The sequence below is a fragment of the Trichoderma aggressivum genome (genome assembly GCF_033847375.1).
Source record: "Trichoderma aggressivum f. europaeum strain CBS 100526 chromosome Unknown scaffold_036, whole genome shotgun sequence".
Lineage (NCBI taxonomy): Eukaryota > Fungi > Ascomycota > Sordariomycetes > Hypocreales > Hypocreaceae > Trichoderma > Trichoderma aggressivum.
In genome coordinates, this window is record NW_026946402.1 from 306219 (window position 1) to 323920 (window position 17702).

Genomic DNA, 17702 nt, shown 5'->3' on the forward strand with positions numbered 1-17702 from the left:
TGAATATAAAGGACATCGTGAAGATGAGAATTGCACGAAGCAGCATTTGCCCCCAATCAATTCCTCCTCGTGCTGCTGCGCTACTGTGCAATCCCCAGCAAGGCCATGCATGGATGGAGCCCTTTATGCACAATTCAGGCCCCCCACCTGGTGTCAATCCTCCCGGATATACGCATACACTCATCACCACCCCGACACATTGCATACTGGCGGTACGGGATGATGCCAAACCCCCACTTTTAACCGTCCTCAGCTTCGTAGGGGTCATGGCCGTGTACGAGTAATAAAATGCAATAGTGCTATCATAGCCATAGCCTTACCAGCCACCTCCAATTTACGCTCACCAGGTTCCATCCAGGGAAGCCTTTCGCTCATGTCCAAAGCCGTGACTTGACTCTTGACGTCTTTTCTCTTTTCTCCCCTCTGCTTTGCGTGACCAACCAACCATAGACTGCCCGCCATGGACTCCCGCTCGCCCTTGAAGACGCTCGACCCCGAGCCCATTGAGTCGCCCGTGTCCAGTAGAGCTTTCGGCATCACATCATCAGGACCTCTGCCTATGCGACCGGCCATGGACCAGCATCCCGATCACCACAACGGCATGGACCTGCCCAGGGCGACGCCGGTTACGCGCGCGGCCGAGTTCAAGGCCAGCGACTTCCCGCCAAGGCCCAACGAGTATCCCAAGGCCAACGACTACCCCAAGGACAACGGCTATCCCAAGCCTCACGAGTTCCCCCCGAGGCCGTATGAGTACCCGGTCAGGCCGATGCAACAGCTCCAGTCCCCCTACAAGCCCACGATGCCCCAGCTCGAGCTGGCCGACGTCAAGTCCAACTGCCAGCGCAATCTCTCCCACCTCATCTACCTCCAGAACCAGCGGCGCGCATTTGGCTACTCATCACAGGTGGATCTGGAGTGGCAGATCCGTAGCCAGACCGGCCTCTTGATCGGCGAGCTGCGGACGCTTCAGGACGAGGTCCGCAGGCTGGTCAAGAACGCCAAGAACCACCGATGGCGACGATGGTTGTTTGGAGGATTCATGTAAGATCCGCGCCTCTCCTCCTCCTTTTTGCGACCCCCTTACTGAGTTGAAACCTCCAGCGCGTCGTTTATTCCTCTTGTGCGCAAGCTGTTCCGCCGAGGCACAGACGTAGAGTCGCGAGCTTCTTCTAACAACACCGAGTACGCATTCCGCAAATCAAAGGGCCTCCTCGCGCGAATCAAGGACTCGGTTCTCGGCCATCATCGCCTTGCCAGCGTCGCATTCTTTGTCTTTTCCGTCATGTATGTGTTCCAGAACGAGGTGACTTTACGCGTGGCCAAGACGATGCAGAAGCGCCTAAAGAAGCTCTCCCAGCGACTCGAGTACGGCAACCAGGAAATCGACGAAAAGGACCTGAAGCTTCTGGACGGATGGAGGTGGAGAGTAATTCTGTGGTGAAGCAAGCTTGCATAGAGTTTGGCCGCTTTTCTACTAATGGGGGCTTTGGAATGGTGAATTGGCTGCGAGAATGATGATGACGATACATATCCTACTAAAGGTGCATGATTGTAACGAAGCTTGTGCACAAATCGCAACCCGGCTTTGGGTTGCTCTTTCATATATTTCCTTAGTTTTCACATACCACGTCGATAGCTTGAGCATTATTTTAATTTCATCATAATTTCTTCTGAAAGCTCCCGCTACACTGCAGATCAAGAATCGCGTCTGGTTGAACTTGGGCTTCCACGCCAATAGCAGTCATGGAAGATGCTCTGGGCCGCATCCAGCCCGCCAAAGCTGGGATCAGATCCCATAGACCGCTGGCCAAGGAGTCCAAAGATGCATATTTTCGCAATTTGTACACAAGGGCGCCCGATTTCAAGGCCATCGCTCTCCTAGATCCAGACTTTGCTGCCGTGTTTGTCTTTTCCCCCTTCCCTAGACTTGTCTCATATTCCGGGACGGTTCAGCTAATGTGAGAAACAGCATCAAGGGACGCGACCTAAACTTTAACGACCCCAAAGCCGTGATGCAGCTGACCAAGACCTTGCTCAAGGTAGACTTCGATCTCAGTATTGAGCTACCAGAAGATCGATTATGTCCTCCAGTGAGTTAAGCTGTGTTTTTACTTTCCGTTGCAGGTAAGGCCAGACCCTAACATATGAGGCTAGGTCGCGAATAGACACAATTACATACTGTGGTTGAAGGATTTATTAGACACGACATCATATGATGAGCCTGGCAGGAAAGCCGTAGGTCTGGATATCGGCACTGGGGCAAGCTGCATATACCCGTTGCTTGGATGTGCCCAGCGCGCGTGGTCATTTATTGCAACTGGTACGTTCTCCTGCTTCTGTTTGCATGGTCCAAGCTAGAATCACTACAGAACATACTAACACATCGGTTTATAAAAAGACATCGATGAGAAGAGCTTGGAGTGGGCAAAGAAGAATGTCACGCTCAACGACTTTGACAGCCGGATTCAGGTTATTGGCCGCCAACCCGACGATGCCCTCATTCCGCTGGACCATCTCAAGAAGGGTTCCATCGACTTCACCATGACGAACCCACCCTTTTACGAATCCGAGGAAGCAATGGTAAAGAGCGCACAGGAGAAGTCTCGGCCTCCATTTACAGCTTGCACCGGCGCGAAAGTAGAGATGGTGACGCAAGGCGGCGAGGTCGGCTTCATTAACCGTATCTTTGAGGAATCTCTCGTTTTGCGCGACCGGGTCCAGTGGTACACCGCCATGGTGGGCTTCCTATCAAGTCTCACGCACATCGTGGACAAGCTACGGGAGCACAAGATAGACAACTACGCCATCACCGAGTTTCAACAGGGCAACAAAACGAGACGTTGGGCGATTGCGTGGAGCTTCCGGCCTTTGCGACCTGCGCAGAGCGTTGCGAGAGGAACCAAAGCGGCCTTATCGAGGGGTATCTTGCCAGCCATTACGGAGGTGGTTGCCTACAAGATGCCGTTAAAAGGGAGCGTGGGCGGCTTTGCTGAGAATTTGAGCGGTGCCATTGAAGCACTAGATCTCATATCCTGGAACTGGGATAGGGAGAAACTCGAAGGGATTGGAAGGGCTGTTGATAAGGTATGGGGACGGCCATGGCGACGGCGGAAGAAGCGAGAGATGGAGATGGAGGCGAATGGGGAAGAGAAAGCAGTAAAGCCGACGGTTGAGGAGCAGATTTGCGCGTTTGGCTTCAGAGTCGCCGTGAAAGTTGGGAGAGTGGATATCTCTGTTGAAGCGCGGTGGTTGGAAGGGCATGATGAAACGGCCTTGGAGAGCTTTCGAGGGTTCTTGAAGTCGGCGTCGGAAAAGGCCGTGGAGGATGCGAAGAAGGGGGCTTAGGAGATGGCTGACGCTTTACTCTCTCAGAGGTGCTCTCTATTCAACCAAGTTTACTGATGCTGTCTCGTCTAATAATGTCGATTCTAATTGACAGCTTCTTTCTAAATCTTCACATCACACAAGCTCTCACGGCAAATGCTTGTCATAACCCGCCTTGACAAGCCTCTGCCCAGCCTCCCACACATCATCCGGAATCTCCTGCTCAATCTGAAACCCGCGCGCCGGATACTCCTTGATGCGAACCAAATCCCCCACCATGATGCTCGTGACAAGATCCCTCGGATTGTTCGCATCAGGGTACTCGTCAAAGCTCAGCGGCGGCGACGACACAGCAAAGAGCGTCCCCTCCTCAGGCCACTGCTTCCGAAACGTCGCATACGTCCTCCTCTCCATGTACGGCTTCTGCACCAACACTAGGCTCTTGAAGGCGAACCCCCTTTCCCGCAGCAGGGCGTGCGTGAAGCGGACGTTTTCGCCCGTGTTGCGGGCCTTGGGCTCGACGATGATGCGGTCGTCGGGGACGCCCATGTCGCGGGCGATGGCGGCGAAGACGAGGGCCTCGGGCTCGGTGAAGAGGCCCTTTGTGAGGATGCCGGAGTCGCCGGAGAAGATGAGGTAGGGGGCGAAGCCGTCGAGGTAGAGCTGGGCGGCGTGGGCGGCGACGCGGGTGTCGAGGCTGCAGAGGCAGAAGATTGCGTCGGCGAGGAGGAGGGGCATGTCCATGCGGTGGTAGTTGTAGACGAGGGTGGCATCTTTGTGGGTTTGGTCGCTGTCGGCAGTCATTGTGGCTGATTTGTTTCTTTTTGTTGAGTGAGGATGAGTGAGTGTAAGTGGGAGACTGTGAGAGACTTGTATGTGAGATGAGAAGCGGGAAGTGAGGCTTCAGCCGCTATACGAGAGTGGGGGGGCTGAGTTGGCACGCCCTTTGATGGGTGAAGCAGTTGACGGAGTATCCTAAAAGGGAATTATATTCGAGATGTAGCAAGGCGGTCGAGCTGTTCTTGTAATGGCTTCGATTTTGTGTCTACGAAGCTGCTGGCCAATGTTTGAGGCCGAAGAGATGCTTGTGGCGGAGGCCTCAGTACACAAGTGACGATTCCCAGCTGTGGGTTGCTCCTAGCAGCCAGACAAGAGGGTATCTATTGCTAAAGCTATCGACATATTTTGAATGATTTACACGATTAAAATCATAGTTTGTATGTATATCTTGATCATAGCAATTGAGAAACGAATGCGCAGATGGGGCCAGAGAGCTGCATCTTTACATAACATGTCCTCGCCCATTTAGCCGATCGACATAACAAGCTTCCGCATCTCATCAACACCATCCACAACAACTCACATCACTCACATCACATCCATCAAATCGCAAAAAAAAACATGGCTGCCTCCCACGCCTCCGACCGCGACGCCCTCACCAAGCGCGTCCTCCCCGAAATGACCCTCGCCCAAGGCCGCTCCCCCGCCGCCGAAGCCCGCATCGACGCTCTCCACCCCGCCGCCCGCGCCTCCGCGGCCGGCCGCTTCAGCATCGCCGGCAACGCCGTCGTCACGGGCGGCACCGGCGCCATCGCCATGGTCGTGGCCAGGGCGGTGCTGCAGCACGGGGCGTCGGGCCTGATGCTGCTTGATCTCAACGTCGAAGCGTCGCGGGATGCGGTCCAGGCGCTGCGGGACGAGTTCCCCGACGTCAATATCGAGACTCGTGAAGTCGATGTCACTGACGAAGAAGCCGTCACAAAGGCCATTGATGAGGCGGTCACGACGCTGGGCTCGGTCGACATGCTAGTCTGTCTTGCCGGGATAGTGGGATGCGCACACGCCCTGGACATGCCCATCTCGCAATGGCGAAGAGTCCTCGACGTCAACACCACGGGGGCGTTCATCTGCGCCCGAGCAGCAGCGCGAGCAATGGTTTCGCAAGGCAACGGAGGCAGAATCATCCTAACGGCGTCGATATCCGCGCACAGAGTCAACTTTCCGCAGCCGCAGGTGGCCTACAACGTTAGCAAGGGGGCGCTACTCATGCTCAAGAGCTCGTTGGCGGCGGAGTGGGCGAGATACGGCATCACGGTGAACAGCATCAGCCCGGGATACATGGATACGGTGCTGAACGAGGGGGTGGGACTGGCTGCCGCACGGAAGATTTGGAATGAGAGGAATCCGTCTGGGAGGATGGGGTTGCCGGAGGAGCTGGCTGGGGTGGTGGTGATGATGTTGAGTAGGGCTGGGTCTTATATGAATGGGGCGGATGTTGTTGTTGATGGAGGAGGCCATGTGTTTTGAGCACTTGATGTCTTTTTTTAGACGGATTATTGCTTGTGATGTTCTGTATTTTTGACATGTTCAACGTTTATAATTTAGACGATACATCTATGGAGAAATACACCGTGTGTTAGTCACAACTGAGCACCACCCACGAATGCAAAACAACAACCACAAGCCGTTGAAAACAGTCTATCTGAAACCCCACGACCAGCCAAATCAATACAATCATGTCTCTCATCTTGAATCATCCAAATTCCTCCCAACTAGTAGTGTAATCCCACCAACGCCGATCTAGGCCATCACCACGTGGGCTCCCCTGTGGCGCCTAGGCCAAGGCCAAGCCCGCCTCTATTCTCTCTCTCCCACCACCTTTGTCTTCAACGACTCAACTAATTGCCCGTTTAAACGTTGAGGGCGTCTGATTCATGCATGCAGGGCCCTTGTTACGCGAGATGCAACTCACTTCCGGGCGGGCGCTTACATCGTGCGTTAGTTTGGAGTGTGCAAGTATGTATCTACTACTTCATCCGCGTACATAGGTAATCACCTCGATGAACACCTGCTGCTGATGCCTTCATCTATTGGAAAGCCATTCTTCACAAAATGCACATTATTCCATCAAACATGCATTTCATTTAATTATCAACAATAACCTTTGCCACCAGCATCTCTCCATCGCGCTCATCCATCTCACAAAGCCTCAACCCGCCCATCCACCCAACGAATCACCTCCCCCACGTGGGCTTCACGAACCTCACCGAGATGCTCCATCCATTGAGGGGTTTAATCGGCCGTTGCACCAACTCCACGCTTCCGTATTCATCTTTTCACTCGCATGCCTATCTCGTAGCGAGTAACGCGCCGGAAAGAGAAAATGTGCGGGCTAGGCGTGTCTCGCTTCGGCTGCCGTGCATTCTTGGTCGCGAGAAATCGGACCTGGGGGAACCGGCATCTGCTTCAGCGACGGGATGTGGTTGGTTCTCAAGGGCGGATCTGCGTTGGAGGGTCTCAGACCACCCTTGGACGCACCGGGAAGGCAATTTAATCGAATCCAGGTATCTTTCAACCAGGCTGCAAATAGAATAATGGTGGTGTCCCAAGCCGGCAATGCTGGGCTCTCGTAGTGGTGGTGGCCCCTTGATATAAACAACACCATCACCATCACCATCACCCCGGCGTCTCCCGTCCATCCACTACTCGGGCCATGGCACTGCAGCATCCAAATCCAAATCTCCCCCTTTTCTGCTCGTGAATCGCATCTCATCTCCATCTCCATCTCATCTCATCTCAGCATGGACATGGACAAAGTCACCCTGTTGACGGCATCTCGGCTCGAGCCCACCGTGGCCATCCGGCCCCACTCGACCGTCGTTGCCCGCCTTGGCAGAACCCTCGCGATTCCCCTTCAATTACATCATCGTTTCAAGCACATTTCCTCATTCATCTGCCTGCAAACCTACTTCATCTCCTCCACCCTCCTCATCAGCACGCGATATGCTCTCTTCTATGCATTTCTCGCCTCCGCATTTATCCTCAAGCACGCATTCGCCATGTCCAGCAAAGCAATTGTCGACGTCTGGGACTCCAAGAGCATCCAGAAAGTCCGCGCCCGCATCTTTTACGAATTTGCAGTCTTTATCCTCGGCTGCGGAAACGCCATCTTCCTCATCGTCTTCTGGCCGGGCTGGCTGATTCTCGCCCCTGCCTTGTTCGCCCTGTGGCAATTGACTGGCTGATTGCCTCGATTCATCGATTGGCCGTATTTCTGAAATACCCAATCAAGGAAACAACAACTCCCACCTGCACGATCCAGCTGCATGGATCGGCGACAAGCCCAACGGTTATTGGGCCGCTTCTTGGCTGCTCGATTCTTCCATTCGAGCTCCATACACGCGCTCAACCTCTTCATTTCGAAAAGAAAAACGTATTTCCACCAGTGTCTTTCCGAATCTGCGCCGAATAGTCCATCTCCGGATCAAACTCTTGCCAAGTGCTGGCTGGGTATATATGCTTATGCCTCTCGTACCACCTACGATCCACCACCTTGGTCAGAGTCGGGTCCTCACCGAACCCTTCCAGCGTTGAGACATCTGGCTGTCGCGCTTTAGCCGCCGCCGCCTTGGCAGCCGCAGTCACCAAAACACCAGAGGAAAGGTCAGAGTCGGAGTCGGTCGAAGTTGTGCGGATCGGCGCTTCGGCACTGTAATCGAAGATGGGCTTGCCACCCGGGCCAAGGCTCTTGTTGACGACGAAATAATAGAAGTCGTAATGCTGCATAAGAATTAGCGTCTCTGCATAGAAAGCGATAGAAAGCGATAGAAAGCACATAGTGATAGATGGACGACTGCATGAATAGACAAGACTTACGTGAGGAATAATGACAGTCCCTCTTACCAACATCAAATCGTCCACGCCAACCCTAGCCCATGCTCTCTGTGCATTTGCCTGCTCTCCAACTCCAAGCTCCGCGCCCACCTTGCGGCTCTTGTCCAAAAAGACCCATATGAAGTCGCCCTTCTTCATGCGGACTGTCCCGCCGGGGATGTTGGCGCCATCGTAAAACACAAACGGGATCGCAATCTCGGTTGCCTTGATGGATTCTTGTAGGGCGACAAACTCGCGTCGCAGAGCCTCTCTCTCGGCAGCTTCCTTGCGCAGCGCCGCCTTTGTCACCGCTTTGGGGGCCAAGCCAACCGCAGCATTCGCCTTGATCTTGGCTTTCTTCTCGCCTAGAGCACCATCTTTATCGCTTGAAGGTTCAGAAGCGGCGCTCGTGCCCACGTTTTCGGAATCGCCAGCGTCGTCGTCGTCGTCGTCGCCGCCAAAGGACAGAAGCTTCTTGCTTGGGTTCTTCGCCTTCTTCTTCAGCTTCTTCTTTAGCGGTCCCGGGCCAGCGCTGCCGGCGGAATCACTGCCAGCGTTGTCAGGAGTGCCTGTCAGCGAGCGGTCCGGTTTTGACGTGCCTGAGAGCGCAGCCTCGCGGGCTTCGCGCTCCTGCTGCTCGCGGACTTCTGCGCGCCGCTTGCGAAAGTCGGAGAGGGCGACGAGGCCGACGGTGTTTGTCGACAGTCGCTCGTTTGTTGATTTGTTTTGGGGCGTGAATCGCGAGGCCTGTTGGTTCGACATGGCGGCAATGCCGATGTTGGGATCGAGCAGTTTGTGATGAAAGAAGATGGATTTGGAGCTGTCTGCGATCTGCTATCTGCCTGCGATCCGATAGTGGATATAGTGAGTGTGGCACTGTAAACGCTTCCAGCTTATTGATACCCTAGACTCGACCAACGAAACTGTAATGGAAAAGGTTCAATCAAAAGTGTATTTTCAATTTTGCAGTTATTCAATGTTTAAATAATCTCATTCGTAGATCCTCTTTCAATCCATTAGGGAAGCCGGTTGCCCTTTCTCGTTGCCTGTCCCACCAGCGAATTTGTTGTGTCTTCTGCATATCTCTTATAAACATCAATGTACTGCTCACTCGCGCTCCAAGTATTCTTCACGCTTTCACGATTCTCCACGGCCATCATCCACGAGTTCAATCTTGTCCACTCGTTCTTTTCGCCTCCTCCCTGTGGTAGCTGGAGCCCCCCCGGCTTATAGTAATCAAGCAGCCATAGCCGTTTCGCCCAAGGGATCAAGCTAATGTCCACCAAGCTGATATTCTCCCCCAAAAACCAAGGACCTTTGGAATCCATCTGCGCCACAAGAGTCTTGATGTGGCCATGGAGCTCTTCTCGTGCCTCATCAATGCTGAAGTCTTTGTCCGGAGTGTGCTGCAGGAACTTGTAGAAGGCGGGAATGATTCTTGTGCTGATGTGGTCTATCCATAGTCGCGCCCTGGCTTTTTGATATGGATCCGACGGCAGCAGGCGAGGGCCGTACTTGGACTCGTCTGAATATGCATCTTCAAGATACTCGATGATGATGGAGCTCTCAAAGAGCGGCTTCTGCTCCGTTCCGGCCGCATCGACGGGCACCGCGAGAGTGGGCACCAGGCCACGGGGATTCAGCCTGAGAAACTCTGGTTCCTTCTTGTATGGATTGATCTCCACGTATTGATGGGGTATCTTTTTCTCTTCCAGCGTGATCCAGGCTCGTTGGACAAAGGGACAGAACCATCCTCCATATAGCTTGAGGGGTTGTTCGTCTGCATGGCGAGCTGCTAGCTGAGCAGCGGCACCGCTCGGTGCTGAGTGAATGGAAGTGTCGACACTGGGCATTTTTCTCACTTTTTCTTGGTTGATGCTGTAATAATCATGAGAGTGTCTGAGATATGAATTTTCGTTGACGTTGACAGAAGACAGAATGATTGAGTCAAAATACCATCTACGGATATTCTTCCAAGATCCAATGACGTTATTAGCTCGCACCCCGCGTGACGATCCAACCACCTCAGTGATGTATGCAACCAGATACTCGTGATAATCGAGGGGTAACTAATATTGATGCACATATTATGGCACCATCTATCCCAGAGAGTTAAATCTCTCGTGCAACCTTGGGATACAACTTGAACCTCTTCGCTGAGGTGTTAATTTAGGTGTAAGCTTAGTAGAACCGGAGGCGCCTATAGTAGAAGCGTCGTATTTCTCAACTTTTGTGAAACACAAAGTCCGTGTCCCTCGCATAAATAGACAAAGAGTCAATCTTACCAAACTCCAAAAATGGTCTCAGTTTACCTAAGACATCTCAAGATAAGGCTAGGCACCTGTTCTGCTAACACATGAGGTTGGTTACCTGCCAAGCAGAGGTCAGAAAAAGGGAGACCGCAAGATAAATAAGTGCATACTCATAACAATATAAGCACTTAATCAACTGAGTACGTAGGGCTTTCCTAAGGGAACGCCTATCCAGCCAGCACCCGAATGCAATCATATAACTATAGTAACAGTTACTGAAGAATAATAATATGGTGGCAGATACGAGAGAAATATAAATATAGTAGTAAGTATTAAAGAAATATAGATATAGTAGCAAATATCTAAAGAACAGGCGTATAATTTAACGCGTGGACGTTCGTAATCTTACAGTCTCGGGTTTTCTGTCCTCCACTTGCCTGCCACACGCAGCCTGCTAGATATCTATGGGTCAACCAAGCAAGGGGGATGCAGTCCTCGAGTTTGAGTAATGGAAACTATCGGCAACTTGCAGAATGCTTTCCAAGGTGTTTTCAATAGCTACCTAGGCCAGTAACTATTCAGTGAATCGAGCCATAGGTAGATGCGGGGCGACTACAGTGAATTGCATTTTCATATGGTGATACCTACCTAGTAGTTACATGTACAGTCAGAGAGAGAGAGAGAGAGGGTCGAGTGACTGTTATCACACTCACCGACTCTAGCTAATGAGACACTATATGCCGGTATGACATTAGAGTCGCGTGGTGTATGGAAGCCTGCCCGTCATGCACAACGCGGCGAATGAAAGTTGTTATCCGAAATTGAGTCGAGAGACATTGTCGGCCTCCCACAGAAAAGTCCAACAACTCATCCATTGAGTGAATGCTATCAAATGCTGGGGTATTTAAGTGATCTGCCGCCAACTTTCCCCTCTTTCCCCCTTCTTTCGATACCGTCTTAGAACATGACATTTTTGAGCCTGCCTCACCATCTTCTTACGTTGCGGCATTCATCATACAAGACACTTTCTAATTACGCCCCCAGAAGGCGTTGGATGGTGCTCTCGTCCTCCTCTTTGGGCAATACTTTTTCTTCTTCCTCAAACAGGACAGGCGCTATGGATTCGAGCTTGGTAGCTCACCTTTCTCTATTGTCTTTGGATGACAGTACAGAAGATGCGGAAGAGCTCGCCGCAACCCCCATCTTCACCCATGCTGTTCATGAATATGGATCGTCTTTAAAAACGGCAACCAAGAAGCCGTTTGCTCAATACGGCCTGCTTGCTGGCATCCTTGAAAATACATCTGCGGCTAGAAACAGTCCCGCATTTGCTCCCAAGGATCCCAGGCTCTTCTTTAACACTTCGACTCCATCAAGTGTCTTCATTTGTGGGAGCCAGGGCTCTGGGAAAAGTCACACTTTGAGCTGCATTTTAGAGAACTGTCTAATGAAGTCGAAAGCCAGTGTCTTGCATCGCCCATTAACGGGTATCGTATTTCATTACGATCCTTGGGTATCTGCTTCCAGAGGCTCGCCTTGTGAGGCTGCCTATCTGGCTTCAGTCCAAAAGATCTCGGTCAGAGTTCTCTGCCCGCCAACAAATGTGAAGCAAATTGAGGTGCGTCACGGCAGGCAACTTACGATCAAAAGGCTTATCTTACTAACAATTTGCTAGGGGATTTACTCGAGACTTCCAAATGTTCGGGTCGAGACTCTTCGGATAAACCAATCTGACCTGAACACCAAGAGGATGATGGACTTAATGGCCATCAGTTCCGTCCAAGGCGGCATGCCACTGTATATGCATGTGGTTCAGCGTATTCTGAAGGACTTGCGAATTGAGCAGCAAGAGAAAGAAACCACGTTCAATTACCGCGAGTTCAAGCAGCGCCTACTGGATGCCGCCTTGACGCCTGCCCAAATCCAACCTCTTCAGCAGCGCCTTGAAACTCTGGAGAGCTTCATGGTAAAGGAGCAAGTTGTTCATATTTCCAAAAAGAAGGCCATTCAGGCCCAAGGTAAAGCGAATAGTTGGGAGCCTAAAGTGAGTTATCCTACCCTCAAACAAATATTGGTCAACCAACGCTAAACAAATGGAAATCTTATGCAGAGCGGCCAGCTCACCATCATCGATCTGTCCTGCCCTTGCGTGACAGAGGAGACGGCATGTTCACTCTTCAATATCTGCCTCAGTCTCTTCCTGGAGCAGAGTCCTCAAGTCGGCCGTGTGGTTGCGTTGGACGAAGCGCACAAATTCATGACGGACACGGCTGAATGCCAAGTGCTGACAGAATCGCTTCTATCCAACATTCGTTTGCAACGCCATTTGGGACTTCGAGTCATCATATCGACTCAAGAGCCCACCATATCTCCAAAACTGTTGGACCTATGCTCTGTCACTATCGTGCATCGATTTACTTCGCCAGACTGGCTGCAGAGCCTGAGGAAACACTTGGCCGGCGCATCCCTTTCACTACTGTCCAAGGGTCAACACACCGCAAATGGGGTACCCAATGGTGATGAAAATGTTAACGGCATTAGAAGTTTCGGTGAAAATCCTCATGATGTTGCCGCAGAGCTCTTCGGCAAGATTGTTGCTTTGCGACGCGGAGAAGCTCTGCTGTTCTGCCCATCGGGTATAGTTGGCGTGCGAACGACGGCTATTAAAACAGAAAACGTGTCTTCTGCGAACAAAGATTGGGCTGATACTGATGGGACGCATGTTGCAAAGGAAGCAAGCCCGCAGCTCATCAAACTGTCTTATGGACACCTAAAGATTCGGGTCCGGGGGAGGATCACTCAGGATGGAGGGAGAAGTATTCTTGCAGTATAAGGTCAAGTGAGCCGAGTTTTGTTTGTAGAAGACTGTTAGTCATGGACTGCGTCTCTATAGAGATAGTAGAAGAAGGCAGACATGGATATTGCGATGTTCATGGAAGAGCCTCTACTGGATTGACACTGAGATGGAGTTTTAGTTTGGGGGTGGACTACATCCTAATTGATAAACTTTTGATTCATTCCACAGCAATAGGAAATCCTATGCCCCTAACTTCGATTCATCATGTAATAAGATAAATAAGAGCATATTCAAGGTATCGTTAAGCACATCCCGTACAGCCCACTCTCAACCATACTGAGAATCAGTCATCAGCGCCGTCATATCGAAATTCAACAAATTCTGCAACACCACATCATCCATGACCAGATTCATCTGGTACACCCCCATCGACTGCGTCCCATCCATATACTCTACCGGCGTCTCCACGGCAGACGCATTCGCCGTGCTATCATCAATTACCCCCCTGAACTGACCCTGGGAGAATGACGCGCTCTCCATCGAAGTCGGCGTCGGCTGCTGCTTCGTCGTCGACGCCTTGAGTCTCTTGTTTCGCGATGCTAGTCGCTGCATGTATGTCCGCGCGGCTTGCTCTCCACCAAAGATGAAGCCTATGCCTGACACCAAGCCATCAGTATCTTGATCTGATGCTGCAGCTCCATTATTCCCCATGTCCACCAAGTTCAACATCTTGAGCAGTATTTGTCTCCCGCGACTAGCAACAGGAGACACGCAGACCTGGTCTTCCATGATCAGAAGATCCTCCGCCATGTCCCTGATCTGCTGCCGCACATTCAATATCGGCAGCGAGCCCTCAACCAGAAGCAGCGCAGTGACCGTCACAGCAACGGAAAAAATCTGATACGCCTGAGGAAGAAACTTTTGCAGCGAAGTGGTCGATCTGTTGGTCCGGATAGTTCTATACACCGCCAAGGCGTCCTCCGCTGCCTCGATGCATTTCGCCCACGAGTCTCCGAGGCGGGGAGATAGAAATGGGCGATACATTCGGATGCGCTGCGTGCTGATGCATGTGCGGATGATGTGATTTTGCCAAGTGAGTATTTCTCCAAGGGGCTGCGGTAGCGGTGGTGGCCGACCATCTTGGTCGAGCTGAAAGAACCAGGGGTAAGTTCTGGTGATTTGGACAACTTCGTCGTCCAACTTGCAGATGGCATCGTAAGATTTGGCATCGTCGGCATTGCCATTGCAAAGATGGTGGTTCATTAACTTGAAGAACCGAGCTCTGAAGATGTTGAGCATCATAATAGTAGGTTCGTCGTGGGAACGTGGTTGTAAGAATGACTCGGTGATGTCACTGTCGTTGCAGTTGAGTGGAAAAGGAACTCCCGGGGACTCTAAGCGGATGAGTGGAGGGCGATCTAGGCAGATGGATTGGAATCTTTTTGGTTAAAGAAATTGGTCAGTTCAAGTTCTGCTTGAATGGTCAGATATGACGGCATTGGGTACTTACGTATCTGAATCAATGAGATCCCACCAGATGCGATGCCTCATCTCATCATGCAGTGTTTGAGAAGGGGTCAAGTCTTTGTCCAGTCCCAGATTCTGGGCAGTCCGCACAGCTTGCCCCAGCCGTCTATACAGTTTAATTAGCGGACAAAACATCTTGATATAGTATCATATCGATGACTTACGAATTCAACGCATCAATCCCATTAGTAGCATACCAGTAAAACTGCGTAATAGAAAACGTCTGAAGCTGCACAATACACGGCTTCGACTCATAGTCTCCAGCTACCAATGCCTGATGAGAGGCCCTATGCCACACATGCGCAAGGTCCCGTACCGACTCCTTAGGACAGCCGAATATTTCCACCGTTGCCGGCGGAATGTACAGGGCGCTGACGGAGATGATGGTGAAGACGAGGGCCGTAAAGATAAAGTCCAGCTCGTGGTCATCCCCGGCATCCCAAAACTCTTCATACTCGCGACGGAATGATGGAACATGTGTAATCTGGAAGATCCAGTTGATGTGATCAAGGTAATAGTTGAGAAGTAGGTCGCACATGGACCGTGAGGGCAGAGCAGACCGCAGCTGCGTCTCCCAATATCGTCTCCTGTTTGCCCCCTCCATCATGTGCCACAAGATGGAAGGCTGGCCAGCGGTCTGAATCTCAGCCAGAAGCTGTGAAAGTGAAGAAACAGGGATCGACGTGGTATTAGCATCCAAGCCGAGGGCCCGGAGAAAGAAAGCAGTGTCCTTGATATCAGCTCCGGGAGCTTTGAAGCTATTCCGAAGGCGAACCAAACCCACGTCCGTAGATCCGGCAACAATAGGATCTCGGGACGGGACCTCCAAAGGCTCACCAAAACCCTCCGACTCTACAAGATCAACATCCGCCAGCTCCGATCCAGCATCAATATCAATGTCCCGGACCGCTGCCTTGGCCCGGCCTCCCTTCGGAGGTGCCGGATTCTGGCGGCACAGAGCCTCCCGATGATAGCGGATGCAAGTGCCGCAGGGCACCTTGCGGTCGCATTTCAGCTTGTGCCGGCGACAGGCAAGGCAGCTCAGGGGCTTGCGGCCACCGCGCTGGGGTCTGTTGAGGCTGTCGATGCCGACCCGGAGGTTGACCGGAGATTCGGACATGGGGCTGTTCGGAGAAAGGAAAAGGATCCCCGGTCGGACAATGTTCAACGAGACACAGCCAAAGCGGCAGAGAAGAAAAAAAAAAAAGGAAAGAAAAAAAGCTTAAAAAGGAATTCAAAGGATTTAAAGAAGAAGACTAGAATTAAGAATTGAAGGCTAGAGAAACCAATTGAGGTTCTGGGTTAAGCTTTTGTTGGAAGGTTTTCAGCTGCTCGACCTAGTTTTGGCTGGTTTTGGACTCAAGAATCGACAGATCAGAGTCATTCGCCGAGTCCCCATTGGAAGCGAACCCCGAACAGACACACACAAACCGGGCGGCTATTCCTCTTTGATTGTTCTAATATGTACATGTATCTTTGGGGAAGCAATGAATTCATTAATCGTCGACAAATTAACTTGATGCGCTACTCGAAGCATTGGATCTAATTAAACGGCTGGCTCAGCAGCCCCTCAAACTTGGCGACAACAGCTTCGGCAGCGCCCTCATATGATTGCGCAACGGCCTCGTCTCGCTCTCTGCCCTTTTCGGGGCCCACGGCGACTCGCTTTTCACCGAGAGCGCGAGCGCCCTTGACGAGGATTGACGTCCGTGGTTGACGCTTCTCTGCAAAGGGGCGGAATATGGATTCCGAGAGGCTGCTTCCCAAAGCTTCGAGGTTCTTGTTGTAATCTTCGCCTTGGGTATCGGTGGAGAGGTTCGGCAGCGCGCTACTCAGGTGGTAGCAATCCTCCCTGAGTTGTGAAGCCAAATAATTAGAATACAAGTGGTAATGATGTGGTGATTGCGTTGTCACTTACATGGCCTGGTTCGCGCCCTGGCCGAGATGGGGGCTCGTGGGATGGGCAGCGTCTCCGACTAACACGCAGCGTCTCGAGTACCACTGCTCCGGCTTCAACTCGTCGCGGTCAAAGAGGCCGAATTTGATGATGCGCTCGGCCGATTTCACTCCCTGGGCAATATTGGCATCCCAACCGTCGAGGAGTTCCAACAGGGCATCTCGTTGAGCCTCCACTTCGTCCGCTGTGAAGGGGCGCCATGTCTCTTCTCTCTCCTGCGTCTCTCGTTGTGTGAGGGCCCATGACATGGTCTTGGGACCAACCGGATATGCAATGACGTGAACTCCATCGCCGTACCAATTGCGCATCGCTGCCATGTCTCGAAGGGCCTCTGGGGTTTCTGATAGGAAGGCCGTCTTTATATAGCTTTTGTTAGCCACTTTGCATTCCGACATCATATCAATCGATCAGCTTGTCATCGGACGAACCTGTGTGAGACCCGTGAATGAAGGAGCACCTTCTTCAACTCCCTTTTGTTTCTGTAGAACAGCTCTCGATGCAGACTTGATTCCGTCGCATCCGATGAGGAAAGATCCCGTCACGGATTCACCGTTGCTAAAAGTTGCTGTCACTGAGTCTTGGTGTTCCTGAATATCGACCAGCCCCCATCCTTCTCTGACCTCAATGCCCTCTTCCAGCACTTTATTCTTCAGGAGTAGATTGAGAACGGTTCGCCTGATGCCAGTGGCAGGTTGTTGGTATTTCTCGGCAAATGTGCTTGGCAGACTGGACTGGCCCAGGACATCTCCTGATGCTTTGGCATCCCAGAGGGCTGTGAGGGGAAGAGACTCGGCCTTGATAGCGTCTGCAACTCCAATCAAGTTGAAGACTTTGAGGCTGCAATTTCAGACGTCAGTACTTCTGCACCGTGTTCAATATCTTGCTGCTGTGTAACAAAGTACTAACCCGTTCGACATCACCATGAGCGATGCTCCGGCATTGCCCAGTTCCCGGACCTTTTCAAAGACAATGGGATGATAGCCTTTGCGCTTGAGAAGAATGGCGAGGACAGGCCCTGCCACGCCGCAGCCAATGATGAGAACGGTAGGGGGAGCCATGATAATTGAATCGGTGGTTATGAAGAGTTGTCAAATGATGCTGTTCAATGACAGGTGAGGATGCTCCCATCAACCTTGATACCTGATCTATATATACAGGGGATCAATCAACAACAATGTTCGAATGCCAA

At 51.8% G+C, this 17702-nt stretch overlaps 9 protein-coding genes across 9 annotated transcripts; 5 read left to right on the forward strand and 4 right to left on the reverse strand.

Moving 5' to 3' along the window:
• Positions 1–460: 460 nt before the first annotated feature.
• Positions 461–1444, forward strand: Triagg1_7885 (uncharacterized protein; the record flags this gene model as incomplete). The annotated part of the gene is made up of 2 exons (XM_062902669.1): positions 461–1044; positions 1105–1444. The coding sequence occupies 2 exons, from the start codon at positions 461–463 to the stop codon at positions 1442–1444; spliced, it is 924 nt and encodes a 307-aa protein (XP_062753218.1).
• A 302-nt stretch (positions 1445–1746) lies between these two features.
• On the forward strand, positions 1747–3348 carry Triagg1_7886 (uncharacterized protein; the record flags this gene model as incomplete). The annotated part of the gene is made up of 4 exons (XM_062902670.1): positions 1747–1904; positions 1973–2093; positions 2158–2323; positions 2402–3348. 4 exons carry the CDS (start codon positions 1747–1749, stop codon positions 3346–3348), a joined length of 1392 nt encoding a protein of 463 aa, XP_062753219.1.
• A 126-nt stretch (positions 3349–3474) lies between these two features.
• Positions 3475–4131, reverse strand: Triagg1_7887 (uncharacterized protein; the record flags this gene model as incomplete). Its single annotated transcript, XM_062902671.1, has 1 exon — positions 3475–4131. One exon carries the CDS (start codon positions 4129–4131, stop codon positions 3475–3477), a length of 657 nt encoding a protein of 218 aa, XP_062753220.1.
• Positions 4132–4728: 597 nt separating this feature from the next.
• Positions 4729–5634, forward strand: Triagg1_7888 (uncharacterized protein; the record flags this gene model as incomplete). Its single annotated transcript, XM_062902673.1, has 1 exon — positions 4729–5634. The coding sequence occupies one exon, from the start codon at positions 4729–4731 to the stop codon at positions 5632–5634; it is 906 nt and encodes a 301-aa protein (XP_062753221.1).
• A 1274-nt stretch (positions 5635–6908) lies between these two features.
• Positions 6909–7352, forward strand: Triagg1_7889 (uncharacterized protein; the record flags this gene model as incomplete). The annotated part of the gene is made up of 1 exon (XM_062902674.1): positions 6909–7352. One exon carries the CDS (start codon positions 6909–6911, stop codon positions 7350–7352), a length of 444 nt encoding a protein of 147 aa, XP_062753222.1.
• Positions 7353–7521: 169 nt separating this feature from the next.
• Triagg1_7890 (uncharacterized protein) lies at positions 7522–9833 on the reverse strand (the record flags this gene model as incomplete). Its single annotated transcript, XM_062902675.1, has 3 exons — positions 7522–7887; positions 8011–8814; positions 9036–9833. The coding sequence occupies 3 exons, from the start codon at positions 9831–9833 to the stop codon at positions 7522–7524; spliced, it is 1968 nt and encodes a 655-aa protein (XP_062753223.1).
• Positions 9834–11114: 1281 nt separating this feature from the next.
• Positions 11115–13065, forward strand: Triagg1_7891 (uncharacterized protein; the record flags this gene model as incomplete). Its single annotated transcript, XM_062902676.1, has 5 exons — positions 11115–11132; positions 11277–11364; positions 11405–11850; positions 11908–12276; positions 12343–13065. The coding sequence occupies 5 exons, from the start codon at positions 11115–11117 to the stop codon at positions 13063–13065; spliced, it is 1644 nt and encodes a 547-aa protein (XP_062753224.1).
• A 291-nt stretch (positions 13066–13356) lies between these two features.
• Positions 13357–15676, reverse strand: Triagg1_7892 (transcriptional regulator family: Fungal Specific TF; the record flags this gene model as incomplete). Its single annotated transcript, XM_062902677.1, has 3 exons — positions 13357–14467; positions 14540–14662; positions 14721–15676. The coding sequence occupies 3 exons, from the start codon at positions 15674–15676 to the stop codon at positions 13357–13359; spliced, it is 2190 nt and encodes a 729-aa protein (XP_062753225.1).
• A 422-nt stretch (positions 15677–16098) lies between these two features.
• Triagg1_7893 (uncharacterized protein) lies at positions 16099–17571 on the reverse strand (the record flags this gene model as incomplete). Its single annotated transcript, XM_062902678.1, has 4 exons — positions 16099–16408; positions 16475–16869; positions 16942–17350; positions 17420–17571. 4 exons carry the CDS (start codon positions 17569–17571, stop codon positions 16099–16101), a joined length of 1266 nt encoding a protein of 421 aa, XP_062753226.1.
• Between the last annotated feature and the right edge of the window lie 131 nt (positions 17572–17702).